Below are 22,233 nucleotides of genomic sequence, written 5' to 3'. Positions count from 1 at the left end.
GCATTGAGCCCCCAACTTCCTTACCGACCGTATTGTGCTCAAGTTCCATGGGAGGTCCACAATCTTTGTTCATACTGATGGATGTACGGTGAACAATACAGCAGTCTGCCAGCATTTAGAAATATTCAATTGATGCAGCTAAACACAAACAATGGAGTTGCGGCAGTCTCACCTTGCACACTGCAGAAACGTCAAACAGCAGCCGCCATGATATTTCACCATAAACAATGAGAGCACGTAACGTTGGCACAACAAAGCATGCGTGCGTAGGTCCCTTTTTCAAAAGGACAGAGAAAACAAGGATTCAAAGAATAATTGAACCGTTAAACCAACGATGGTAATAATGTCAAAAACAATACAATAACAAATTAAATTAAAGCAAAAGGTTTGATGAAAAATAAACTGAGTTGCAAGAGTTACAGTAGCTCATCTTTCTTCATCTGTGCAGACCTTTGTGAGGTCGGCAAGGCAGTTTACATGGGGTCCGTGTCTAAAGCGGATAAAAAGGTTTCTGCATTTTTATAGTCATTAAATGAATGAACCTCACCATCCACCGCGATCCTTAATATTGCCGGGTACACCCTATAATATTTGAGTTGTTTCATCCTCGCCTTTTCTTTCGCAATGTTGAAACATTTCCTTTTTTCCAGAACATCTTTGCTCAAGTCTGCAAAGATCATTATTTTATTTCCACCCCACGACAGATCTCCAACTTCCCGAGCTTTCTTGAGAATTAATTCTCTGACTGGGAATCTCAGAAATGTAATTATAAAATGTCTTGGTCTCTGGCCAATGGCTGGCTTTTGGCCCAAAGACCTATGCGCTCTTTCTATATCCAATGAAGTTTTTGGGTCCAAATTAAGTATAGAAATCAGTTTTTTTCCCCCAAAAAATGTAGGATTCCCCCTTTCTACAATTTCAGGAAAACCGGCAATCCTCACATTGTTCCTCCGAGAATTTTTCCTGCTCAGATAACTTGAGACAGTCTCTCGTTTTGAAGCCCCAGCTGTCTCACTTGATCAGCAAGTCATAATGTTTTTTCATCAACAGCCACAACCTTAGTCTGTAGATTCAGGTATTTTTCCTCAGCCCTTATCATTCTTGTTCTGATATCAGCAATATCCACCGTCACCTGGGTGAGCAACTCAAGTAGTTTATAATCTTTTGTCACTTCCATTATCATCTCTCCCCTTCTGTCTCTTAGCAGGCTGGGTAGTCTCAGCAGAACAGGGTGTCTCAGCCATCATTGGGAAAGTTATAACCACACAGGTGCAGGAGCTCAGCACTTAAGCTGCCATCTCTGGTGCTGACAGTTCTGGAATCAAACTAATGTATTTGTTATACTTGCATAAGTAAAACTTGTGTTTCTTTGTGTGTGCCCTAAACTACTCTCTCACCCTTCCTGAGACTAAGCCTTGCCGCTTTGCTACCTTACGCTGCTTGGGTTTAGCTACCCTCTGTGTCTTCACTGTTCACCATAATAAGGTGGTCTCCCACAATCCTCCCCCCAGGGCTGATTTTGGAAATCCATTTTAACAAAGGCATCGACTTCAGGATATATGGGGCTGGTGTAATGGTACAATAACGCATCAAATTCAAACTGGTTTACGCCGATTCCAGTAGAAACCACTCCTAGGGTTCTTAGATTTGCTGGGCCCACTTCAATTGTTTGTTCCCTTGCAGATGGTCCTTTTGGCTACCAATTCTGTGGTAGTTTTCCGGGGTTGGGATTTTGTCTGGCTAGCCGGAGGTTCCCTGCTCCGACAAGACTTTTCCAGATACCGTGCAGAGGGATCAACCAGGCACCTTGGGAGGAAGACCACCGCTGGTCCCATGACAAAAGGAGACTCCAGGACTGAAATGACACAGGCATCAGCAAGAAAACAATCCGGTGGTGACAGGTGACTTGTCTGGCGAGAACTAAGTGAGAGAGCCAGGAATGAGACACGGATACAGCAGGCTCATAGTTTTGGCTATGAACTTGTATTAAAAAATAAAAAGGGGTTGAAAAAGGCATTGCTGTCCCTATTCTAGGAGGTGTTTCCCGATCACAACCAGAAGTAAGGGTCTGCTCATTGTCAAGATGTCCACAGTAAAAATGTCCTGTGTCCAAAATACTATTCTGGCCCTCACATTCTAAAAGTAGTACTAAGGTGAAAAGGGTAATGTCTTTGGCCTTGGAAGTGCACAAAATGTTCAAAATCAAAAGGAAAAGGCGTGACTCCAACACAAAAGTTCCCAATGAGTAAAGTTCACAGTTGACACGGGATTGCTGCTTTCCCTAGGTTTTCGCTTCACAATTATTTAAACTCCCAACGGTATGGGTTTTCTTGAGATTTCTCTTGATCAACAAAAACAACTTGCATATTAAACAATTTGGCTGTTAGTCTCAATTTCACAGAATACCTGGTGTACTCCCTTGCCAGGTTTCTTTTACACTTAAACATAACATGTTTTTACAGTCTTAGCTTTGCCTGCTGTCTTCTTCTACCAAGACTTCCTCATGTGATTAACTTTACACGCTTGTCAATTTGCCTTTTCCTTGTATCCTCTCCTTCCAGGGCTTTCTCATGTACTTCATTTAACAAACTTGACTGTGCCTGGTAAACTCTCCTGCCAGGGCTTTTTATGTGACTTGCTGTGTACACATTTGACTACTTGATTTACAAAAGTACTTGGTGGCAGGTTCAAAAACTAATATCTGCCTATTTCTTTTACGGCTACTTGGCTCCCTGCTTTGCCAATCTTGGTTGTTTTATTTGGTCCATTTTCTCCCCTGGGGGTCATTCGACCCACTACTCTAGTTCGCTCGGGGCTTCCCATGACCTTCCGGATATTCAGTACCTCAGCGGGGCAGCTCTCCCATGTGATCCTCCCTTATATAGCCGCCATCAGTATCAGCATCAGGTAGCGGCTGGTGTCTCCTGGCCACATGCAGAGAGGTTGCAGCTTGAAAAGGAGTGATGTCCTCATCAGATTCATCACAAAATGGTAGAGAGCAGCAGCTACAATACAACTGTTATTGGCCCACAGGCTGGTGACTTGTAAAGTTCCTAGCTGAACTCTGAGCGGGACGGACGCACTGGATCTGTCCTGGATGAAGCTGCTTAGCCCACAGGATTGTTGTGGGACACTTCCGAAGGCTTTCTTTGGAAAGGATATTTGTGCATGGGCCTGGACTGGGTGGTTCGACCAGCTGAATGGAAGCACTGCCTAGGGTCTTCAGGAGATCTATCCAGAGAGACACCAGCTCACTGGGACTTGTCTGGTGGCAATGCTGGATATCTTCAACAATCATACTTGGGTCTTCATCATGTTGCAACTCTTTTTAGGGGGGTGCTGGACTCTTGCAGATTTTAGCTCTTGCCCAACGTCTTCCAAGCAGCAGACATATCCCTGTCTGCAGTGTGGATTGGGGTCACGTAGTTCCAGGCCCCACATCTGATCAGATGCTTATACTGCTGCTTTGACTGGAAATTCCAGGTTTTGCCCGAAAAAGGGCTTAATTTATATGGCTTTTCCTGATCTGAGAGTGCAGGAAGGATGGCCAAAGGATGGACGAAAATCGCTTGGCACCACTATTTTGAGTATATGGTACTTAAAATAGTGTTCTGGTGGAAAAAGCGAAAAACATAGTAGAACAATGACTGTTGCCACAAGTGTGTTTTGGGCCTATCAACAAAGTAACAGAAATGTTACTAAATGAAATGGCGATATAAAGTCCCACTACAGAACTTCACAATAATGTGATGTGTGCTGCATAAAAAGGGAAAACGCAGACGGTCTCACTGCACTAAACCTTGGGCAATGTCCCCAAAACAGATGAGCTAAGCAACGGAAGTAAAGCAAAAATGCCTTTCTTGCCTCAGTCAGGACAAGAATCCAATGATTGCAAAAAGTTAAAGTTCCATTGATGTCAATGGATGGAAAGCTGCAAAAAGAAAAGCTTTCCCAGCTGCTTGACCATTTCCTATCTTTTAATAATCGGAGGAAAACATGGCGAGAGCGGCTATCAAAATTGTAAAAAAGGACTTTTACAAAGCAACTTGCAGGGCTCTTCTTGCAGGTTTCGACCTGATGGACTTAATCACCAGCCATTTGGTGCCCTTGAAGAGCCCAACATGGATTACATTGTCCCTTTGTTCTGAATCTTGGGGTTTTTGGCATCTGCCTCCAGTCCCTGTATGTCACTTTACACTTGCATCATTTTATGCATGTAAATTACTTAAGGATGCTTGCTATTTTGTTTAACACCAGACATAGGTTATCTTGTTCTTCCCTACAGCAATTGTATGCACAATCCCTGAAATGTTAAAAATTTAAGAAACCGAGAAACAGTAAATGTGAGGAAAAAAAGTACGAGGCACCATTGAGTACTTTGCCATCTAGTGGCCACGCACTACACTGCATAGTAGACATTAAATCTAGATTCTAGATACATCCCCTGCTATCAATTTTTAAGCAGGCCTCAAACTTGACGCCCGTATACAGAGTACAAACATCTCCCTTGCCAGGAGATATGTAATACATATTTCAGCACCTCTTTTCACCACCTGGAACAAACTGGAATTTGCTGAACCCCTTGCTGGAAACACATTTTAAAGTCACTAAACCTCGAGAAAGCCCCTGGAATGGGTTGGAGACAAAAACATGCCCAACAGTATCAATTGCAATGCTGTTGTTAAAGTATCACAACCATTCAGTACCACTGTAGCCTACATTAATAGTCCTTGTAAATATGCTTATTTCAGTGTGAAATGTATCTGACAGTACCCACACAACACATTATCCGTGCCAGAACCTCCTCATCACGATATTGGTGCCAAAACCTCAGTGAGCCCCGCTATCATTAATTATTTTCTTGGTGCACTGAGTCGGTAATAACACCTCAGTGACCATCCAAATTGATGCTAGTATCTCTGAATGAGTTGTATTGTTAATACCTTACACAAAAGAATATGGTGTTATTTCAAATGTGTTTTTTTACATTTTGGAATAAAATAAGAGTGTGTGTATAGTAGAATTGTTTTGTAGTAATTTGATCTGAGTTTCATGATAGTTAAGACCTGCCCAAACAAAATTGATTTCTTTTGTCCTTTAAGCTAAAAAGGAAGAGAAGAAAAGACATAAATCTTCCTCATCTAGTGACTCTGACGACTCTGATTCAGACTCTTCCTCAGAGTCGCAGTCAGATTCAAAGAGCGAAACTGAAGAAAAGGCTAAAAAGAAAAAAAGGAAACATAAGAAAAATTCCAAAAAGCAGAAAAAGGAAAAGAAGCGACGAAAGAAAAGCAAAAAAAGGTAAATTTACAAAAACCATACTTTCATTTCTCTAATGCATACTAATCTAGAATTGCTCTCCAAACTCAGCCAAACAAGAAAAGTTCTTTCTTTGTTGCATGGAAACGATGGTATATTTTGTCATTCATTTCTAAATTCACCTAGATTATATTATAATCCATGCAATTTGCACTGTTATGTTGACTTCTACTGCGCACCGCTGCCATTTGCATAGTTTCCAGGTGATCACGTGGCTCTGTAAGAAAGTGCGTGGGGTTGGTTAGTGAGGGTAGAGGAATATGATGGAGGTTTTGCTCTTTTGTTGATGCGTGCAGAACCAGGACAAACTGGATTCTGTGTGTCAGCTTTCTGAGTGTTTTGTTGTGTGCCCTGGGCCGCTTGTTTCGGAGGGGTAACGTCCAGTGTCTTGGTTTTCTTTTTTGTGACTGCTCTTGTACCATCGTTAGCAGTGGGTGTGGGACTTGTGTATTTTTGTGTGTAGTATAGCTGGCCCTTGTTTTGCATGTCTAGTATGTGGGAGGTATTATGGGGGAGAGAAGTGGCCGGGAGAGTTTAGTAGGTTTGGCTCCAGGTGTGTGGTGGTTTTATTATTTCTTCGATCAGTATCGTCTCGTATTTGCTTTGGGTCCATAGTATGAATTTTTGGAGTTGCCCATTTTTATGCTGGTCTCAGTGAGTTGAATAGCCAGCTTTTCAGCTGCTTTCTGAAAGTTAGGTAATTTTCCGTCTTTCTTATTTCTTTCGGTACCAAGCTCCATAGATTGGCTATCAAACAGGAGAATGCAGTTCCTCCGAATGTCCTTGTAGTTTTTGTTTAGATTTGGACATCGTTGCTCGATCTTGGGTTTCTTCCTGGTTGGTAGCGGTGGATTTTGGCTTGGAGAAATGTGGCGTCTTGTCTGTGTAGTGATTTGTGGGCGATGCATAGCGCTTTAAAGTTAATGTGGTTTTTTTTGTATTTTTATTTTATTTTTTTATTTTTTTACTGGTAGCCAGTGTATGCTTCTCAGGGGTGGTGTGATGTGGTCTCTTCTGTTTAGTCTCGTGAATAGTCTTGCCGCAGTATTTTAGATGTGTAGTAGTTTTTTTGTGAGGCGTTATGGCATTCCAAGGTATTGGCATTCCAAGGTATAGGCTATTTGTGTAGTCTAGTCCACAATAATACCAAGGATATGCATTCCTTTGAAATTGCATTGACTTGTGGTTCGAGTGAGTCAGGTGTCCATGAGTTATTTCCAGGTTTTTTTATAATCGATGTCTCCAGTTGGGTTCCCGTGCACAGTGGCCAGCTCAAGGGTGTGTTGCATTGTCTTCTGGTGGGGGGGAGGGGGGGATGGGGGTGAGAGATCATTATTTCTGTTTTGGTCAGGTTTAGTTTGAGCTTGCGGTTTGTCATCCAGGTGTATGTCTGAGAGGCATTTGTTGAGGAGGGTGTTAGGGTCTTGGGTTGAGGTTATCTTGGAGATGCGTTTGGTATCCTCTGCCTAGTTGTACGTGGTCAATCCATGGGTTTGAATGAGTTTCGTTAGGGGTGGACATATAGATGTTGAAGAGGATTGGTCCTTGTGGTACGCCACAGGTGATGTTTTTAGTGTTGGATGTAAATGGTGTTAAGTGTGTTCTTTCAGTTTGTTGAGGGAAGATTTCAGAAGTTTTAGTGCAGAGTTTTTAATGTTGCATCCCAGAAGTCTCTGGATTAGTGTTTTGTGTCTGAAGGCAGCTGATATGTCTAGTAGTATGAAGGACGATAGTGTGCTGCCGTCTACATTTATTTTTAGGTCCTCCCATGTGGATTCTGTTCCTCATCGGTCTGAATTTCACTTGGGTGTGGTCGAGTATTCCGTTGCTTTACACATGGGTCGATGATATTTTGTCAACATGGTTCTTAAGTATTTTCTCCGGGTGGGGTAGATTCGATATAGGTCTGCAGTTGGTCGGGTCTTCTGCATTTCCCATTTTTTTTTGTATGTGCTTAATGTATGCTGATCTGAATGTTTTAGGTACTATTGCTTTGTTTTGGGATAGGTTAATTAGTAGGCTAAGGAATGATGCTTGGGTTCTGTGGTTGAGAATTTTTTTGAAGATGCCCAGTGGGCATGGGTCACTGGGGGATCAGGCAAGATTGGGGTCTTTTTTTATTAATTTGTTGAAGGTTATTTTGCGTATAGGTAGGAAACTATACTGTTTCGTGGTGGTTGGCGGCACGCTGGTTTCTTGTGGTTCCAGGTTTTTTTCTGGTCTGGCTTGCATTGATGGCCTGTTGAATTGCTTCTACTTTTTTTTAGGTCGGTTGTGATGTCACATAGGGATTGTGATGGTATGACTCATTTGTTGCACAAGTATGTTTTTTTGATTTCGTTGATGATTTTGAATAGTTTTGTTCATGGGTTTGTTGTCAATTGGATTCTTGCAATGTAGTATGCTTTTTTTTCTTTATGCTTTCAGGGCTGCTGATTTGTGAATTCAGATCTGCCGTCTGTGTTTGTCAGATTGTGTGTAATGAGTTTTCCATTGTTTTTCCAGTTTGCAGGATTTTTAAAAAAACATTTTTTAGTTCTCTCAGTAGTTCTGTGAACCACCTTGCTGCAATTTTCTTTGCAGTGGCTTTGAAGAGTTTTGCGTGTGCTAATTGGTCTAGGCCTCTGTGATCCAGGTGTCAGGTTTTTCTTCCACTAAGCCAGAGTCCATTCTGTTTAGCTGGGGGGAGGTGGATGGTTTGGTTGATTCCACTAGCTCTATTAGCGTTGCCCGGTCAAGAATCTTCCATTTTCATTTGTTAGTAGCAGGGAGTATTACATTTGCGGGCATCATGCGGTTTGAGATTTTGACGGGGAATTGGATCATATGGTTATCGTTCCATATTAGACTGGAGTGTAGTGTGTATGCTTTGCCTTGTTTTTTTGTTGCCTATCCTTTCTTGCGTCTCAGTCGGCGTGATGTTTGTCGGATTTTCAATTCTCTTGGATGAGGCTGTTATTTGCTGGTTGTTTATTTGGGGTGATTAAGTGATGGGTTTCTTTGTTCAGGTTCGTAGTAATCTGGTGCTTGGTTGTATGTGGGGTTGTTTTTTTCCTCCAGTCTTTGGTTTATGTAAGGTGTATGGATGGTTCGGGATTCTAGCTTTGCTCTGATTCTTATTGGGGTCTTTCTGAAAAGGAGTTCCTGGGTTATGTGTTGTGGTGTGCGATTTGGTGGTCTGGTGGAGTTACTCTAGGATTATTTTGGCCCTTGTGGGTTGTTTTCTGTTGTGGCAGGATTGCAGGTGAAGAGATAGAAGGAGATGTATTCTGTTTTTGTTATTGCCTTGGTCTGTATCCTTCGTCTGCTTAGTGGTGGCTGGTGGGGCTTTTGAGGTGTTGCAAGTTCTGGTAGTTGATTCCCGTTCCACAGGGATGTGAATCAATTCCTCTTTCTATTTTCCATTCTTGTTTTTGTCCTTGTATCGTGGCATAATTGTGGTCTAGTTGTCTTGGTCTTGGATTCGGGGTGCCCTTCTTGGCTGCTTTCTTTCCTGAGATCAGCGATCGGTCAGTGTGCTGCAACCTACAGTGACGCCTGCCTTGGTGTGGTTGTAGGATTATGCCTCTGTTTTGGATTCGGTTTTGTGATATATTCCAGGGGTGGGTTCCCTCCTGTGTTGCTTTCGATCCTGGGATCAGTGATTGAGCGATGTGCTGCAACACACAATAGGGTATGCCTCGCTGTGGTTATAGGGCTGTGATGGCTTGCTTTTCCACATCGGTCTTCGGTTTGGTTGTAGGATTGTGCCTCCATTTTGGATTTGGGTTTGCAATATATTCCAGGGGTGGCTGCCCTCCTGGGTTGAATTACTTTCCTGGTGAAGTTGTTGTACTGTGATTCACAGTGGCGTCTACCTCGCTCTGAGATTCTGTTGGCTTGTTTGGTCTTGCAGCTGTATTTTGTTCTCGTCTTGATTTGTTTCATGTTTTCCCTGGGGCAGAAGCCTCACTGCGGAACCAGTCTCATGGCTATGACTGTGGGGTGATAGCTTGCCTACAATAGACTCTGCTGCCCAGCTATCGGGATGCAGGATCTATTTTGGGTCACTCTAGGGCTAAAGGCAAGCAGTTGCTCTGCACCAACAGTGGCATGGTGGCAAAGCAATTATCTACATAAAACTGCTCTGTTCAACCAAGTGTATTGTTTTCAGCATCTTAGACTGACTAATCCTGATATTGATACAAACTTCAGATCCTTGAAATGCGTGCCAATTATTTCGCTTACTCTCTAGAATGCCTAAACACTGCCCACTCTTTATAGGACTCAGATTAGGGTAATTGCTCATTTTGTGTCCATCATAAAGCCCCAAGGTTCCTTGGATATCATGATGCACTCTGGACCCTCAAGCAGGAGTGCTTTAAGCAGTGACAAACTATTCATTGCCTTTGCAGAGCATACAACTGTATTTTGTTGAGCAGTTGTTGACATTTGTTATCCTTGGTGTCTTTAAGGCTGAATCAATTTAAACTCTACTCTTCCTCCAAGTGTAACGGCTATGCTCCCTTTACCTCTACCCCAATGATGTCCAAAATTGAGGCAAGGTCCCGACTGGGAGTGCAACTTGGTTCTCATTTGTCAAACATTGTCTCCTCTTTACCATCACTCCCTCCCTTTAAGGTCCAAGATAGTAATTTTTTCCTAATGCTGTTCAATGTCAGGATCTTCAATCTCTGCCAACGGTCTTGCACTCTTTAATTGTGTCTGAGGAACTTGTCATTGGAAGCCAGACAACAGCACTTTCCTCGACCGTCGCGTCAAAGCCACACTGCTTTTCTGATCTGCTCAAGGCGTCATTGGGGCTTTGACCTCTGGACCCTGTGGTATACCGCAGTCTTGGCCCATTCTTGAGGATCCTGCCCTTGGAAGCTCCCAGAAGCGTCTCAGAACCCTTGTGTGGCCTGTCCAGTTTCAAATTGGGTTATCTCGCTGCATCGGTGATCATTGAGTTGAGCCATGGGTCTCTGCAACTGCATTCCCATGCTGTTGCAGCTCTCCACCACAAAAAGGGGCTTGGGAGGAGTAATCACTTTGTTACCCTCGCAAGGGTCTACTTCCACAATATTTTTCAGCTTGCTCATGGCTGATCCCCCACCTGCATTGTGTCCTGGGACTCCTTGCAGGTCGTACCAGAGTGGTGTCCTTTCTTCAGGTAAGTAGGTGTCCAACATCCAGAACCGATCCAACAGAGCACAGAACGCGAACTAGCCAGGGTAAGAGAAAAGGGGCGCGAGCAATTTCAGGAACTTCTGTGGTGGTCCCTCTGTGAATATGAGCAAAGGGGTAAGTAAACATACCAATTCCTACCCCATCCCCAACTCCATAGGGTTTAACTGGCATGAAGTTCTTACCTTACCTCTTCCTTGCCGGACTGTGAGCAGTGGTGTTCTGGTGAAGTATCCTCCCTTGGGCTTCCCCTAAGGTGGTTGGATTGGGATAGGGCCTTTTTTCAATTATCTAACTTGAAGACGCCAACTGTTCGCTTTGCCAACTCTTGCTTAGACTATTAACAAGACTCCTTGCTGTCTGAAGAGAACTACATTGGGCATGTGACTCTAGGGCACTAGGCCCCATCTTCTCTAGAATGGAAAGGACTTTTTATGGTGTGTGCCTTCTTTTTTTAAAGCTTTGCATGTTTCGAACGCCTTTTATTTTCAGCATATTTGTTCTCTAACTGATGGCTTCTTATCTTGTTCTTTTTATGCACTTGCGTTACTACTATACAGTAATCTGAAGCTTCTTTAACTGTGTTCTAAAAGTGACTATTGTAAGGCTTAATTTCCTTGACATAAGGTAACAGGAGACCCAGTGTAAATAGTTCTAGTTCGGAATATGATGTCTGTGATTGAAGGCTGAATCCACAGCCTGTGCTTTCGTAGGAATTGGCCTCGGAAGGTTTTGACTGTGGCAGCCACCACGGGTTAGTTGGCTGCCAAGAATCTGCAAGTAATGCACCATTGTAATTGGAAGTAGAATTGACACACTGCTTCCAATGTTTGTTTTTCTCCCCCCCTTCAACCCACTTGTAAACAAAAATGTGCACACTCAAAATAATGCAACACATGTAACTGCTGCGACCACCTTTTGTTTAGGCACATATAAAAGTAACCATAAATCCCATGTGTAAAAAGCTATGGTGATACAAAAAAAAGTATCCCCATTGCACTGCAAGGTGTGCTGTGTGCAATTGTAAAAATTCAAAAGGGAAACAGTTAATCCAGTATAGAAGGGTATAAAGGACTGATAAGTTTCACCATAACAAATGAGCAAAAGTGAAGATCAAAAACAGCACAAATAATGGGATCCATACAAAACTATGGAGGGAAAGTTGCAAAAAGATCTTTCCTGTCAAGTGTGAATCGGGAGTGCAAGTTATGCTCTAGGAAATGTCCTCAGCAGTGAGTTCTAGGCGACCCATTCATTGTAGAGTGGAACTTTGATCGCCTATGTTAAGCCAGAATTCACATTAAGGGTATTTTTGGATGCTTGATCTTTTTTCAGTGGCTACAGGGTCTTCTAAAGTCCCCCTGCTATTACGTCCCTTCATCTCTTATCTAAAGTCAATGTTATTGGGTTGCCCAGTTGTTGGGGATAGTTATCATTTTTATGCTTCACCCCAGCACTTTTTTGCTGGACCTCTGGACCCTTTTCTGAAAGCCTGAATAAGTGGAGCCTTTTTCCACTCATTCATTCTTATGGGCTCTGTCTTTTGGAACTCTATTATTTGTATTGTACCTATCCTATGGAGTCTGTTTTCCTCCATAACTCTTAAGGTATCTGTATTTTACTATTGCAGCACACAGTTGCTTTTGGGCAGTGTTGCTGGGAACCCTTAGGGTCCTCCTTCGAGATGATTCGACATGGTTGCCTGGGACTACATGTTCTTAACACTAGAAGCTATGGGAATCGGACCCAAGATGCAACAATACATCAAACTGTTACATGCACAACCATTGGCTACGGTCCGTGTCAATTCACAGGCATCCACCATATTCCAGCTGGAAGGAGGGACCCGACAAGGTTGTCCCTTCTCCCCCATCCTTTTCGACCTGGCCATTGAGCCAATGGCAGAGTACATCCGGGAACACCACAGCCAACGGGGAATCTGCCTGACGGGTCACCCTGAGATTATCTCGCTTTACCGAGACGACGTCAAGATTTACGTAAGGGGCCCCTTGGTCAACCTGATCCCGATCATTCAGGGCATCACTTACATTGGCAAACTCTCGGGCTTCACGATTAATGCTTCGAAATCCGAGATATTCACTCGCCAACAACACACCCAGTTGCCTGGGAATATCTTCTCTCCATTGGTCACACGACCGAATCAAATACTTGGGGGTTGTGGTGTCGAGATCCCTTGAGTCGCTACAGCCAAATAACTATACCACACTCAGAACATACACTGAAACCAAAACTAATAAATGGAAAGCACTCCCATTATCTGCAGCTGCCAAATTATCACTGATCAAGATGATATTGCTCCCCAAGATGCTGTACATATTCGCCAATAACCCAATTTGGCCTGGCAATCCCTATTTCACCCAAATACACAGTCAACTTGCGCAATTCCTATGGCATTCCGGGGCAGTCTGGAAGAAATAGGTAGATTTGACATAACCATACGAGAAGCGGGGGGGATTCACAGCACCAAACCTGGAACTGTACTGGACAGCAGCCCAGGCTCAGTTCGCCACATGTTGGTACCCTATGACATCGCCCTCACCACATGTCAAACTCGAGGCACTAGCTGCGGGGGAATCTGACGTTAAAACGCGAATACTGATGTATATGTCATCTTATATAATGCCAACAGGATGTGTCTGCAGTCTCTGGATTTTGGCAATATAGCATGTGGTCTCTGGGGGTTTGTCTGGGTAGGATGGCCATCTAGTTGAGATGGCCGCACGCAGTCTATAGTATTGCAGTTGGTGCCCACTATACAATTCAAAATTCTAAACAGACTCTACTACACACCAGCTAGACTATCCAAAATGGCCCACTCACAACCACTCTGCTGCCATAGATGTCATAATGTCCCAGCCGACCACTTTACATGTTTTGGGGTGTGCCCAAGACTGGGGAACTACTGGACCCAAGTAATAGACACAAAAGTGTAAATAATAGAAGCCCTGATGGAACACAATTGCCTGGACCCGTTCTTTGGTATATGGCCGACAATCCGTAGCAAGAGCCAACGTACATTTGTGAATACCACATCCATGATAGCCAAAAGGGCCATCCTCTTATGCTGGAAAGACAAATGCACCCCCTCCCCCCGACGTGAAGGAGTGGCTGGCTGCGCTGATCTGGGCCCAAGAGTGTGAAGACCTATACGGGTCTACCCTCCCCACTAGCTCAAGACTCTGCAATACTTGGGTAGGCTTCTGCTCCTATTTTGTGAAAAAGCTGCAACTGACAACTTGTGATGCAAATTGATGGACTCCATCAATGTATTACCATAACATGTATGTTGTACCATGCAAGGCGTAAATTAGTTTTAAAAAATTGATTAGCAGAGTTTGCTAATAAAATTTGTCTTGATTAGTTTTTAATGCCACCAGAAGATACTTGTTCCCAAGATATAAAATGAGCAACAATACAGCAGTTTTGTGTAGCACTGAAGACATTAGTGAGTTAAGTAAGGCCTTGCAAATTCTTTAGAATTCCACTAGACCTGCAGGTTGAGTAACTTAGTTTACCCACTCGATTGAAGAGGCATGCACTAGACCCATGGCAACGGATGACGACACATTTGAAAGTACTTTAGGTAAAATGATGCATGTGACCACAAGCACACTTTAGTTTGGCACACTGCTGCCACCCAGAGGCCAGCCATGCACAGTGAAACTTTTATTTGACGTTTCCTGCAAACAAGTTTAAATAAATATTTCCAACACCCCTGCAAATGGTACTGGCACTTCTTGAAATCTATTCGACTAAGCGATTGGGTGAAAATACTTTGCGAGCCCTGCTTGAGTGTTTGTAAAAAGGTTAACTGCATGAATGGACACACATAAATAGATATGGTAAAAAGGCTCTGAAACAGTTTGGCCAGCTCTCTCTACTGCAGGTACAAATATATAATGCAATCATAATCATAGATCAAAGTGAGCACTGGAGCCCAACTACAGCGAACTGTTTTGCAGTAGGTCTGTAGATGCACAGACTGGGTGAAACTATTGATAGCTACTTTAAGTAAATATCAAGTAAGTTTTGTGTATTCATTATGTAAAAGACTAAGAGTGGATGGCGTAGCTGGCAGAGAACTGGGCGAACTAGGCAGACTATTGTAGCGTGCACCCATCTCACTTTCAGGGTAGCGGGTATAAAGCAACATAAGAGAGAATGTCAAGGAGTACGGGATCAGCACATGGGCTGAGCACCAGTTGTAAGCTATATGTATCCAGCAGGCCACAGGACTAGGTTTGCCATCAAAGCATTTGGCTGCGTGGTCCTGTGCATTTTCAAGTGTCCACTCGTCGCTATGAAACATTTTCCCAAACAAAATGAAATCTAGTTGACACTGAGATTTAGATACACTTCACTGTAAAGCATGGAGACAATGCAGTGTTTTACAGTAGCAATACTGTAATTATGCATTATGTAACCTTTTACATTTTTAGAAAAGGAATTGAAAGCCTTTTTAAAAAGAAATAACACATACTGGTCTTTGGCAGACAGGATACAGTTGGACTTAATAACAGCTATATCCCAATTATTTCTGGTTTGCAACTATTTCAAAAAGAAAAAGAAATTTGCGTAGCACTCCCACAGACGCCTTTTGGCAATTGAGTGAAGAGGATGATTACTGCTGCACTCTCTCTCCATTAGCCTTTTGAAACTTGCAGTGAAGAGATAAGAGTGTGGAGAGAGCTCTGAAGGTAAGAGGAATGAAGGATGAGCTGTGCCTTCATTGAACAGGGTAACTTAAATAGCTGGTTTTGCTACGCAAGTGCCAATTTAATTAGCAAACCTACAGAATTGCATAGCAAATTGCTCCGCGACACTGCTTATTGTATGCCTTGCCATGAAACTGGTCTAATGCTGTTACCAAATTCACCAATGAATGCTATGCAGGACTTGCTGTACCTTTCTGCCAGAATTAAATACAGGTTTATTGGAGCACCAGATCCCTGCAGCTGTGCTAGTTGACTCTGGAATTCTTGGAATGGGTTATCAGTCAGGAGGTGTGGGTCTTGGCGGTTCACCTTCGGGGAGAATCCAACCTGGAAGGAGACGGGCTCAGTCACCTGGCTGCTGACAATTACGAGTGGCAGCTGAATGGGATAGTACTCCAGGAAGTGTTCAGCAGATGGGGCCACCTCACCACAGACCTATTTCCGACAGTAAACAACCGGATATGATTGGCGTTCTGGGGAGGAAGGGGATGCAGCTGTCTAGGGGACGCACTCTAGATACCCTGGGATGGGATGTGGGCATATGCATTACCACCCACACCGCTGGTTCACAAAGTGGTGAGCAAGATCAGGCACTCCAGGAACTTGAAGATAATCCTCCTAGCTCCTCACTGGCCGGCTCAACCCTCGTTCTAGGACCTCGGCAGCTGTCAACCTGGCTGGAGATGGTGCTTCCCCTGGGGAAGGGTCCTCTACTAGCACAGCAGGGAGGTGCAGTGCTATCCCCCAGAGAAGCTAGCCCTAGCGGCCTGGTTCCTGAGCAGTTAACGCTTCAACACCTTCAGTTGTCTAATGACAATCTGGAAATCAAAATGCCAGAATTCGGCCACACGTAAGCAGTACAAAAGCAAATGGACAAGATTCTGCCTTTGGGCTAAGGAAAATGGGGTGAACCCACTGACATGCACCCTGGACCAAGTCTTATAATTCTCGGCCTCTCTCCCCAGATCCGGTGTCCAGGTGGATACCTGCCGGACATACCTGGCAGCCATCGGCGCATACAGGTCCTCCGACTCTTATCTTGTCTTCGACCAATCCCGTAGTAAAGAAACATCTGACAGGCCTGACCAGGCTTTACCCCCCCGGTCAAACGCCTGCATCCAGTTTGGGACCTTAATGTAGTACTAAATGCTATAGCACACAAACCATTTGAATCCATGGCCACAGCAGACATTAAGTTGGTCACTCTTAAAACAGCCCTTCTGGTTGGTCTTACGTCAGCTTGCAAAGTGAGTGAAATCCAGGCGTTGGTCGCCTCGGAACCATACACCAGATTTCACAAAGACAGGGTCGTGCTACGCACACACGCAAAGTTCCTCCCAAAGGTGGTGTCATCCTTTCATATCAACGAGGAGCTTGTGCTCCCCACATTGTTCCCTGATCCCAAGGAAGATGCAGAGTAAACGCTGCACTGCCTCAATGTCAGCAGATCATTGAAATTCTATCTGGACGGACAAAGGGCATCCGCAAGACGGACGCACTATTTATTACGTTTCGAGGCTCTAGACCTGAGCAGCAAGCTTCCAAGGCATCCATAGCTCGATGGATGAAAGCAGCGATCCAGGAGGCATATAAGGTGCAACGTAAGGGTTCGCCGCAGGGCATGCATGCTCATGCGGTAAGAGCCAAGGCGACTGCAGTCGCGTTCCAGCGCCACGTTCCCTGGCAGGTGATCAGCAGGGCGGCGACATGGGCCACTTCAGCTTTTTGCAAGCACTACTGCTTGGATCCAGTGACAAGGCAGATGCAGCATTCGGCCAAGCAGTGTTGCGTAATCTATTTGCCTAGAGGGTCAGGCTCCCCTCCCCAGGGCGTTGTCAGTTGTAATCGCCCATACATGATTAGTTTATTTGTATAACTCACTGGGTGCATTATCCTTGAGAACAACAAAGGTTACACGACGCGGAGTTGGCTCGCTGAGGTGCGAGCAGTCAACAGCAGTCCCTACCTATCTTGCTTCCTGCCTGGAGTCTTTCTACAGTGCCTGTAACAGAGGTTAAAAACCCTACCATCTACGTAGAGCGGCATGCTGAGTTGGCTTGCTGAGGTGCGAGCAGTCGTCAGCAGTCTATTGAGGCTAGAAGGTGAGGAGAAATGGTCTCGCAAGCAGACCTTAAAGCTCCGCTTTTGCTCCCTAGAGCTACAGACTTACACATTGATAAAACACATAACATTGAAAACCCGGTTCCCCAGCCCCAGCCAAAAAGCCCTTCAAGCAGGGTGCTGAGGAGCAAATATGCCCGTCTAGAAAAACGGAAAGAAAACCGTTAAGGTTTGAGTGCGGGAAAGAACTGTGGAAGCAAATCCAGTTCTACCACGCCATCACAGACAAAAGCACCGATCACAGTTGCCTTACTGTCCCCAATTCCCAGGGCAATGGCCGCCCGCCTCTCAGAGGACGCGGGCACCGACTATGAGGACGCTGAAAGTGGAGTGCTGCTTCGAGAGTCGGAGGAAAGCAGCGGCAACGATGCACCGCGACGCCAGCTTCATTTCCCCCACCCGATACACCTTCATCCTCGCCCTCCTCCCCTTTTTCAGCCCCTCTCTCAACCTCGCCTGCCCTACTTTTACCTGCGGATGAGGCGATTCTCCTCGGAGAGGTGGCATCGCTTGCAAGGTCTGTCCTGCCGTCAGTGGACAAGCCGCCCAAGGCTCGATCTGCCCTGCTGTCGATTGCTCGTGTCTCGCAGGCCGCCGCAGCTGCGGCGAGTGGGTTGGAGCCTAGTGGAGTTGAAGGACGCCGCGAGGCCGACCTCAGCTTGCGGGACGTGGCGATTCAAGCTGGGGGAGAGCCGGACGAAGTGTCAGCGGATCCCGCTGTGAAGATTGTGGCGGATGGTGTGCCTCCAGCTGCCGTTGCGGAGGTCGGACGGGCGACGGCAGCGGATGGAGAGGCTCCGCGATTTAACATACAAGTGGAAATCCACTCTAGTCGTGTCTCCAAAACGACAATCACATGTGAAGAGGATTCAGAAGCACCCTCTGCTGCCTCCATGCAACCTATTCAACTCAACAAAAAAAAGACGATCTCCAAAACACCTCTTGCAATCATGAGGAGGGGGATCATGAATTAACGCATAGTCCATCAAATGTCTCTGCAAACGACTTTATCACACAAAAAAGAGACCTGGCAATGGCATTGCTAAAAAAAAAAGAGCATTGACTAAAAAGATCCTCAAGGAGCAGGGGGAACCATCACATCAAGGCAATCAACAGCAAAAAAAAAGGTCGAGCACCAACTCCAAAAGGAGAAACAGGAAAGCCTTTGTTGCAGAATCCCCTGACGTCTGATGCTTTAAAAGACTTTTTCTCCAAACAAACAAAGAGGAAACTTGACTCCGAGGTAGAACTTTCAGATGCAGAAATGCTAGATGCAGTCCTAGAAGCTCCCTCGGCCCCTAAACAAGGGAAAATCATAGAAGTCCCTTGTCAAAACATTTTAGCAGAGGCCTCTGGTTCGCAGGACAATGTACCAGGCCCAGAAAGCTCTGTTGACCTCTATGGGAGTTACAATGTCCCTAATTTACTATCTATGGGCGCAGCTACGGCCTCAATCAACTTGCTCGATGATGACGTTCCGCCTCATCGTCCTGAGATGTCTGGACTAGGAAATTATTTACTAATGCTGTCAGTCAACTCCACTGTAACCAACGGACTGGATCAAAGCACACTCCATCCTCTACTGGCTCAACCAGTGCTGGTCCATTTGGGGCAAAAGAGGAACACTACTGAGCTCCCGTCTAGGAGGTATTTAATTCAAAGCGATTATCCAAACAACATTTCAACTCTGGTCAGAAATAGAAGACCTAGCGATACGTTTGGGAATCTCTCCAAGGATACTCGAGCAAAAAAAAAAACTATCTTGTAACGATCATGTCAGCAATTACGGTGGGACTTGCACCCTTCGTAAAGCGATACGAGTCAATAAATGACACAATGAAAGACTCATTAGCACTTTCAGCCTTGACGAATACCAAAGTAACCTTTTTGGAGGGTTTCATCACAGCTCTAACTCAACAAAACATCGAGAAAGAAAGACAATGGGATGAAAAAATTGCACGACTTGAAACTCTAATTGGAACTAAATCTAATGTAAGTTGCTCACACGAAATCCAGCTGAGTCCTCAAATACAACAAACTTTATCGCTGGTCGTAAAGGAGAAAAATGATGGTGGAAACTTCAGTTCCACTAGACCTACTTGTCGGCCTGATACAAAATTACGACATGGAATAAAAAACAGACCCGCCAAAAGTTGCCACAATTTTCAACATTGCAAAGTCGACGCCATCAATATTATGTCAAGTAGCCACACCACCTACAACGTCCATAACGTCCGGAGGTCCTACTTCCCACAATACTGCGAGGGAGCAAGCGATAATTGAATTAGACAATTCCTGCTCAACTGAGGCAGATTCATCAGGAAGTGTCACTTTTAGATCTAACAGTTCATTTAGATAGAGGGAGCTAACGACTCCGCTGATGAAACTCATCAAAACTCAGAGCCGATTGCAAATATAGCAGGCAAAACCATCGCTCAAGAAGAACAGAAGAAATCATCCACGACTATGAGCACATCTGGAACTCATAGAGCTAAAGATTTTTTTCGCGAAGAGGTGAGAGAAGTTCTATCGGATCCGCTAAAGAAAACTTAACAAAATCTGAAGCAAACTCCAGAACAAAACGAAACCACCCGTCAAAAGCTGAAAAACATTAAGTCAATAAATACGCCCCGGCCACGGACCGGATTAACAACCACCACGGGACCTTCACAAACCCGAATCTTTAAGATGGAGCAACTCACGGCTGGGAAAAACATCTTAGTATTAAACAGAAAAACAATCCTCACAATCTCAACCAAAATTCCAAAGCTGAAATCTCTAGATTCGGCAGACTTTGTGCTGATCGAACCGTATCATAGAGATAAGAAGGCGAAAGCATACCTCCACGTCACAAAGGCTGCAAGTACTGCTTTAAAACAAGACGTGATCTCAACCTTGAATGAAATGGGCTTTGCCCTTGCGGAAATTACTACAGCAGTACTAGTGGATAGCAATACTTATCTCTCAAGTAAATTGGTGGAAAAGCGTCCTGACCACCGATTGAAAACTGAAGAGCAGATCATAAACAAAAGAAGTGAGATGTACAAGGAGGAAGGCGAGACCCGCCGAGGGAAATTTCAATTGAAACATCCAGCAAATGATAATGCAAATTACAGGAAAACAAAATATATAGAAAAAACTACAGACTGGAGAAAAACCGTAGGCACGGCTCATCGACCGACCAAAGCTCAGAGTGGTCTCACAACAAAAAACGTGAACCTACAGGGCCATGGAGATGGTTAAAAAAGGTGTTAAACCCAAACCCTCAAAAATAACGAAATGACTCGGTGACACCGACCATCAACAAACTATTTGAACTTCTCCCAGAGGCCCAACCTAAGGTAACATCCATGTGCTCGTGGAATACGAGGGGTCACAAACATCTGACTAAATCGGATGCATTTGACTTGGCCCCATTTCACATCATTTGCCTTCAGGAGACTTGGCTGCTGGATCAACCAACGATAGACGGATATGAAACGTACAGTTCTTCAGCGATCAAGGGTATGATGGGCAGACCATCATCAGGCCTCTTAACTGCAGTCAAAATTGGTTCAGGCATTTCTATAAAAGAGTGACAGAAACCTATGGCATTTTAGCTCTACAGAGTGGCTCCAACCAGAAAAGACATCAAGGGGAAAAACTAAATCCAATCTAGCTATCATAAACGTCTATTGGAATCCGCAAAGAACAAATAACACCGATTTTTGCAATGCTGTTGCGGACACCATAAACAAATTTACAACCTAAATGGCTACCGACTACGTTATTATCTGCGGAGATTTGAATGTTAGGTGTGAGCAACCTCCTGCAAGTACCTATCCTTCACCATCCTTTGAACAAGGTGCGCTCTGGTCAGACTTCATGGACTCATGAAATTTCCATAATGCGGCAACAGTTCGAGGCCACAGTCCTGCGATTCCCACTTGGGAACGAGCCGACACCTCAGCAACGCTGGATCATATCTTTATTTCACACTCTCTTCTACCTTCTGTAGATTTTTATGAAGTTTTCAGAACTAAAGCCAGCAACCATAACTTGCTGACAATGACTTTCGTATCAGTGAGCATCTGCAAAGAAATCTATCCAGTTGACGTGGAGTTATCACACAAATCATTACGAATCCAATTTACAGCGATTAACATCAAGGAGACTACACAAAAATTCGATAAAGAAAATAAAAACACAATGGGTACATAAATCAGACCAGATTATCTCCCATTCTTCGTGATCCACAGGAAAAAAACAAGGAAATCAAACTCCATCTAATGGAAATGGGGTCCATGAATATGATTCTCAACTGGTCATGAAAAGAAGAAAACTCCGTAAATTGAGGAGGTTGGCCAGTGCCTCGGATAATACTGAATGAAAAGAAATCGCCATAGCTGCCAGAAAATCATACAGAGTATGGTTGAAACATCATAAAGGCGCCATGTATCAGAACGACGCAGAACAAATGCTGAAAACCCTGACGTCCAAAAACTCGAGAGTTTTGGCCTTCAATTAAAAACAAAACAGTGAGACAAACGACCAACTGTCCAATGTAATATCGGAATCGACTTGGACAACTTTCTTCACATCCCAATTTGCACCCTTGCCCCAAACTACAGGAAACTATATATGTCCCATGGTGGCAACATGGGCGGATCTTGCAGTCCAAGATGAGATTTTGACCACAATACTGAAACTGAAAACGTCAAGGGCACAGGGACCTGACGGTCTAACTAACATGGACCTAAATCAACATTCCCAGGAATGGTCAGCTCTAATAACAAAAATCTTTAAGCAATGCCAGGCCACGAAACAAATTCCCAAAACATGGACGGAAGCAGTAATAGTTCCCATTTTCAAAAAGGGAAACGGAGACAATCTAGCTAACTACCGTCCCATA

The 22,233-nt window shown here is 44.3% G+C and overlaps 1 protein-coding gene across 1 annotated transcript in view; it reads left to right on the top strand.

Moving 5' to 3' along the window:
- PPIG (peptidylprolyl isomerase G) overlaps positions 1 to 22,233 on the top strand; it is a 776,344-nt gene that overhangs the window by 392,231 nt on the left and 361,880 nt on the right. The window contains exon 10 of the mRNA XM_069616162.1: positions 5,103 to 5,301. Within this exon, the coding sequence (XP_069472263.1) occupies positions 5,103 to 5,301 (199 nt within the window). The remainder of the gene's footprint in view (positions 1 to 5,102; positions 5,302 to 22,233) is intronic.

This window comes from Ambystoma mexicanum, chromosome 9 (genome assembly GCF_040938575.1).
Source record: "Ambystoma mexicanum isolate Mex_15411 chromosome 9, UKY_AmexF1_1, whole genome shotgun sequence".
NCBI classification, from domain to species: domain Eukaryota; kingdom Metazoa; phylum Chordata; class Amphibia; order Caudata; family Ambystomatidae; genus Ambystoma; species Ambystoma mexicanum.
Note: the sequence above shows the minus strand (reverse complement) of the source record. Positions and strands in the feature narration are given on the sequence as shown.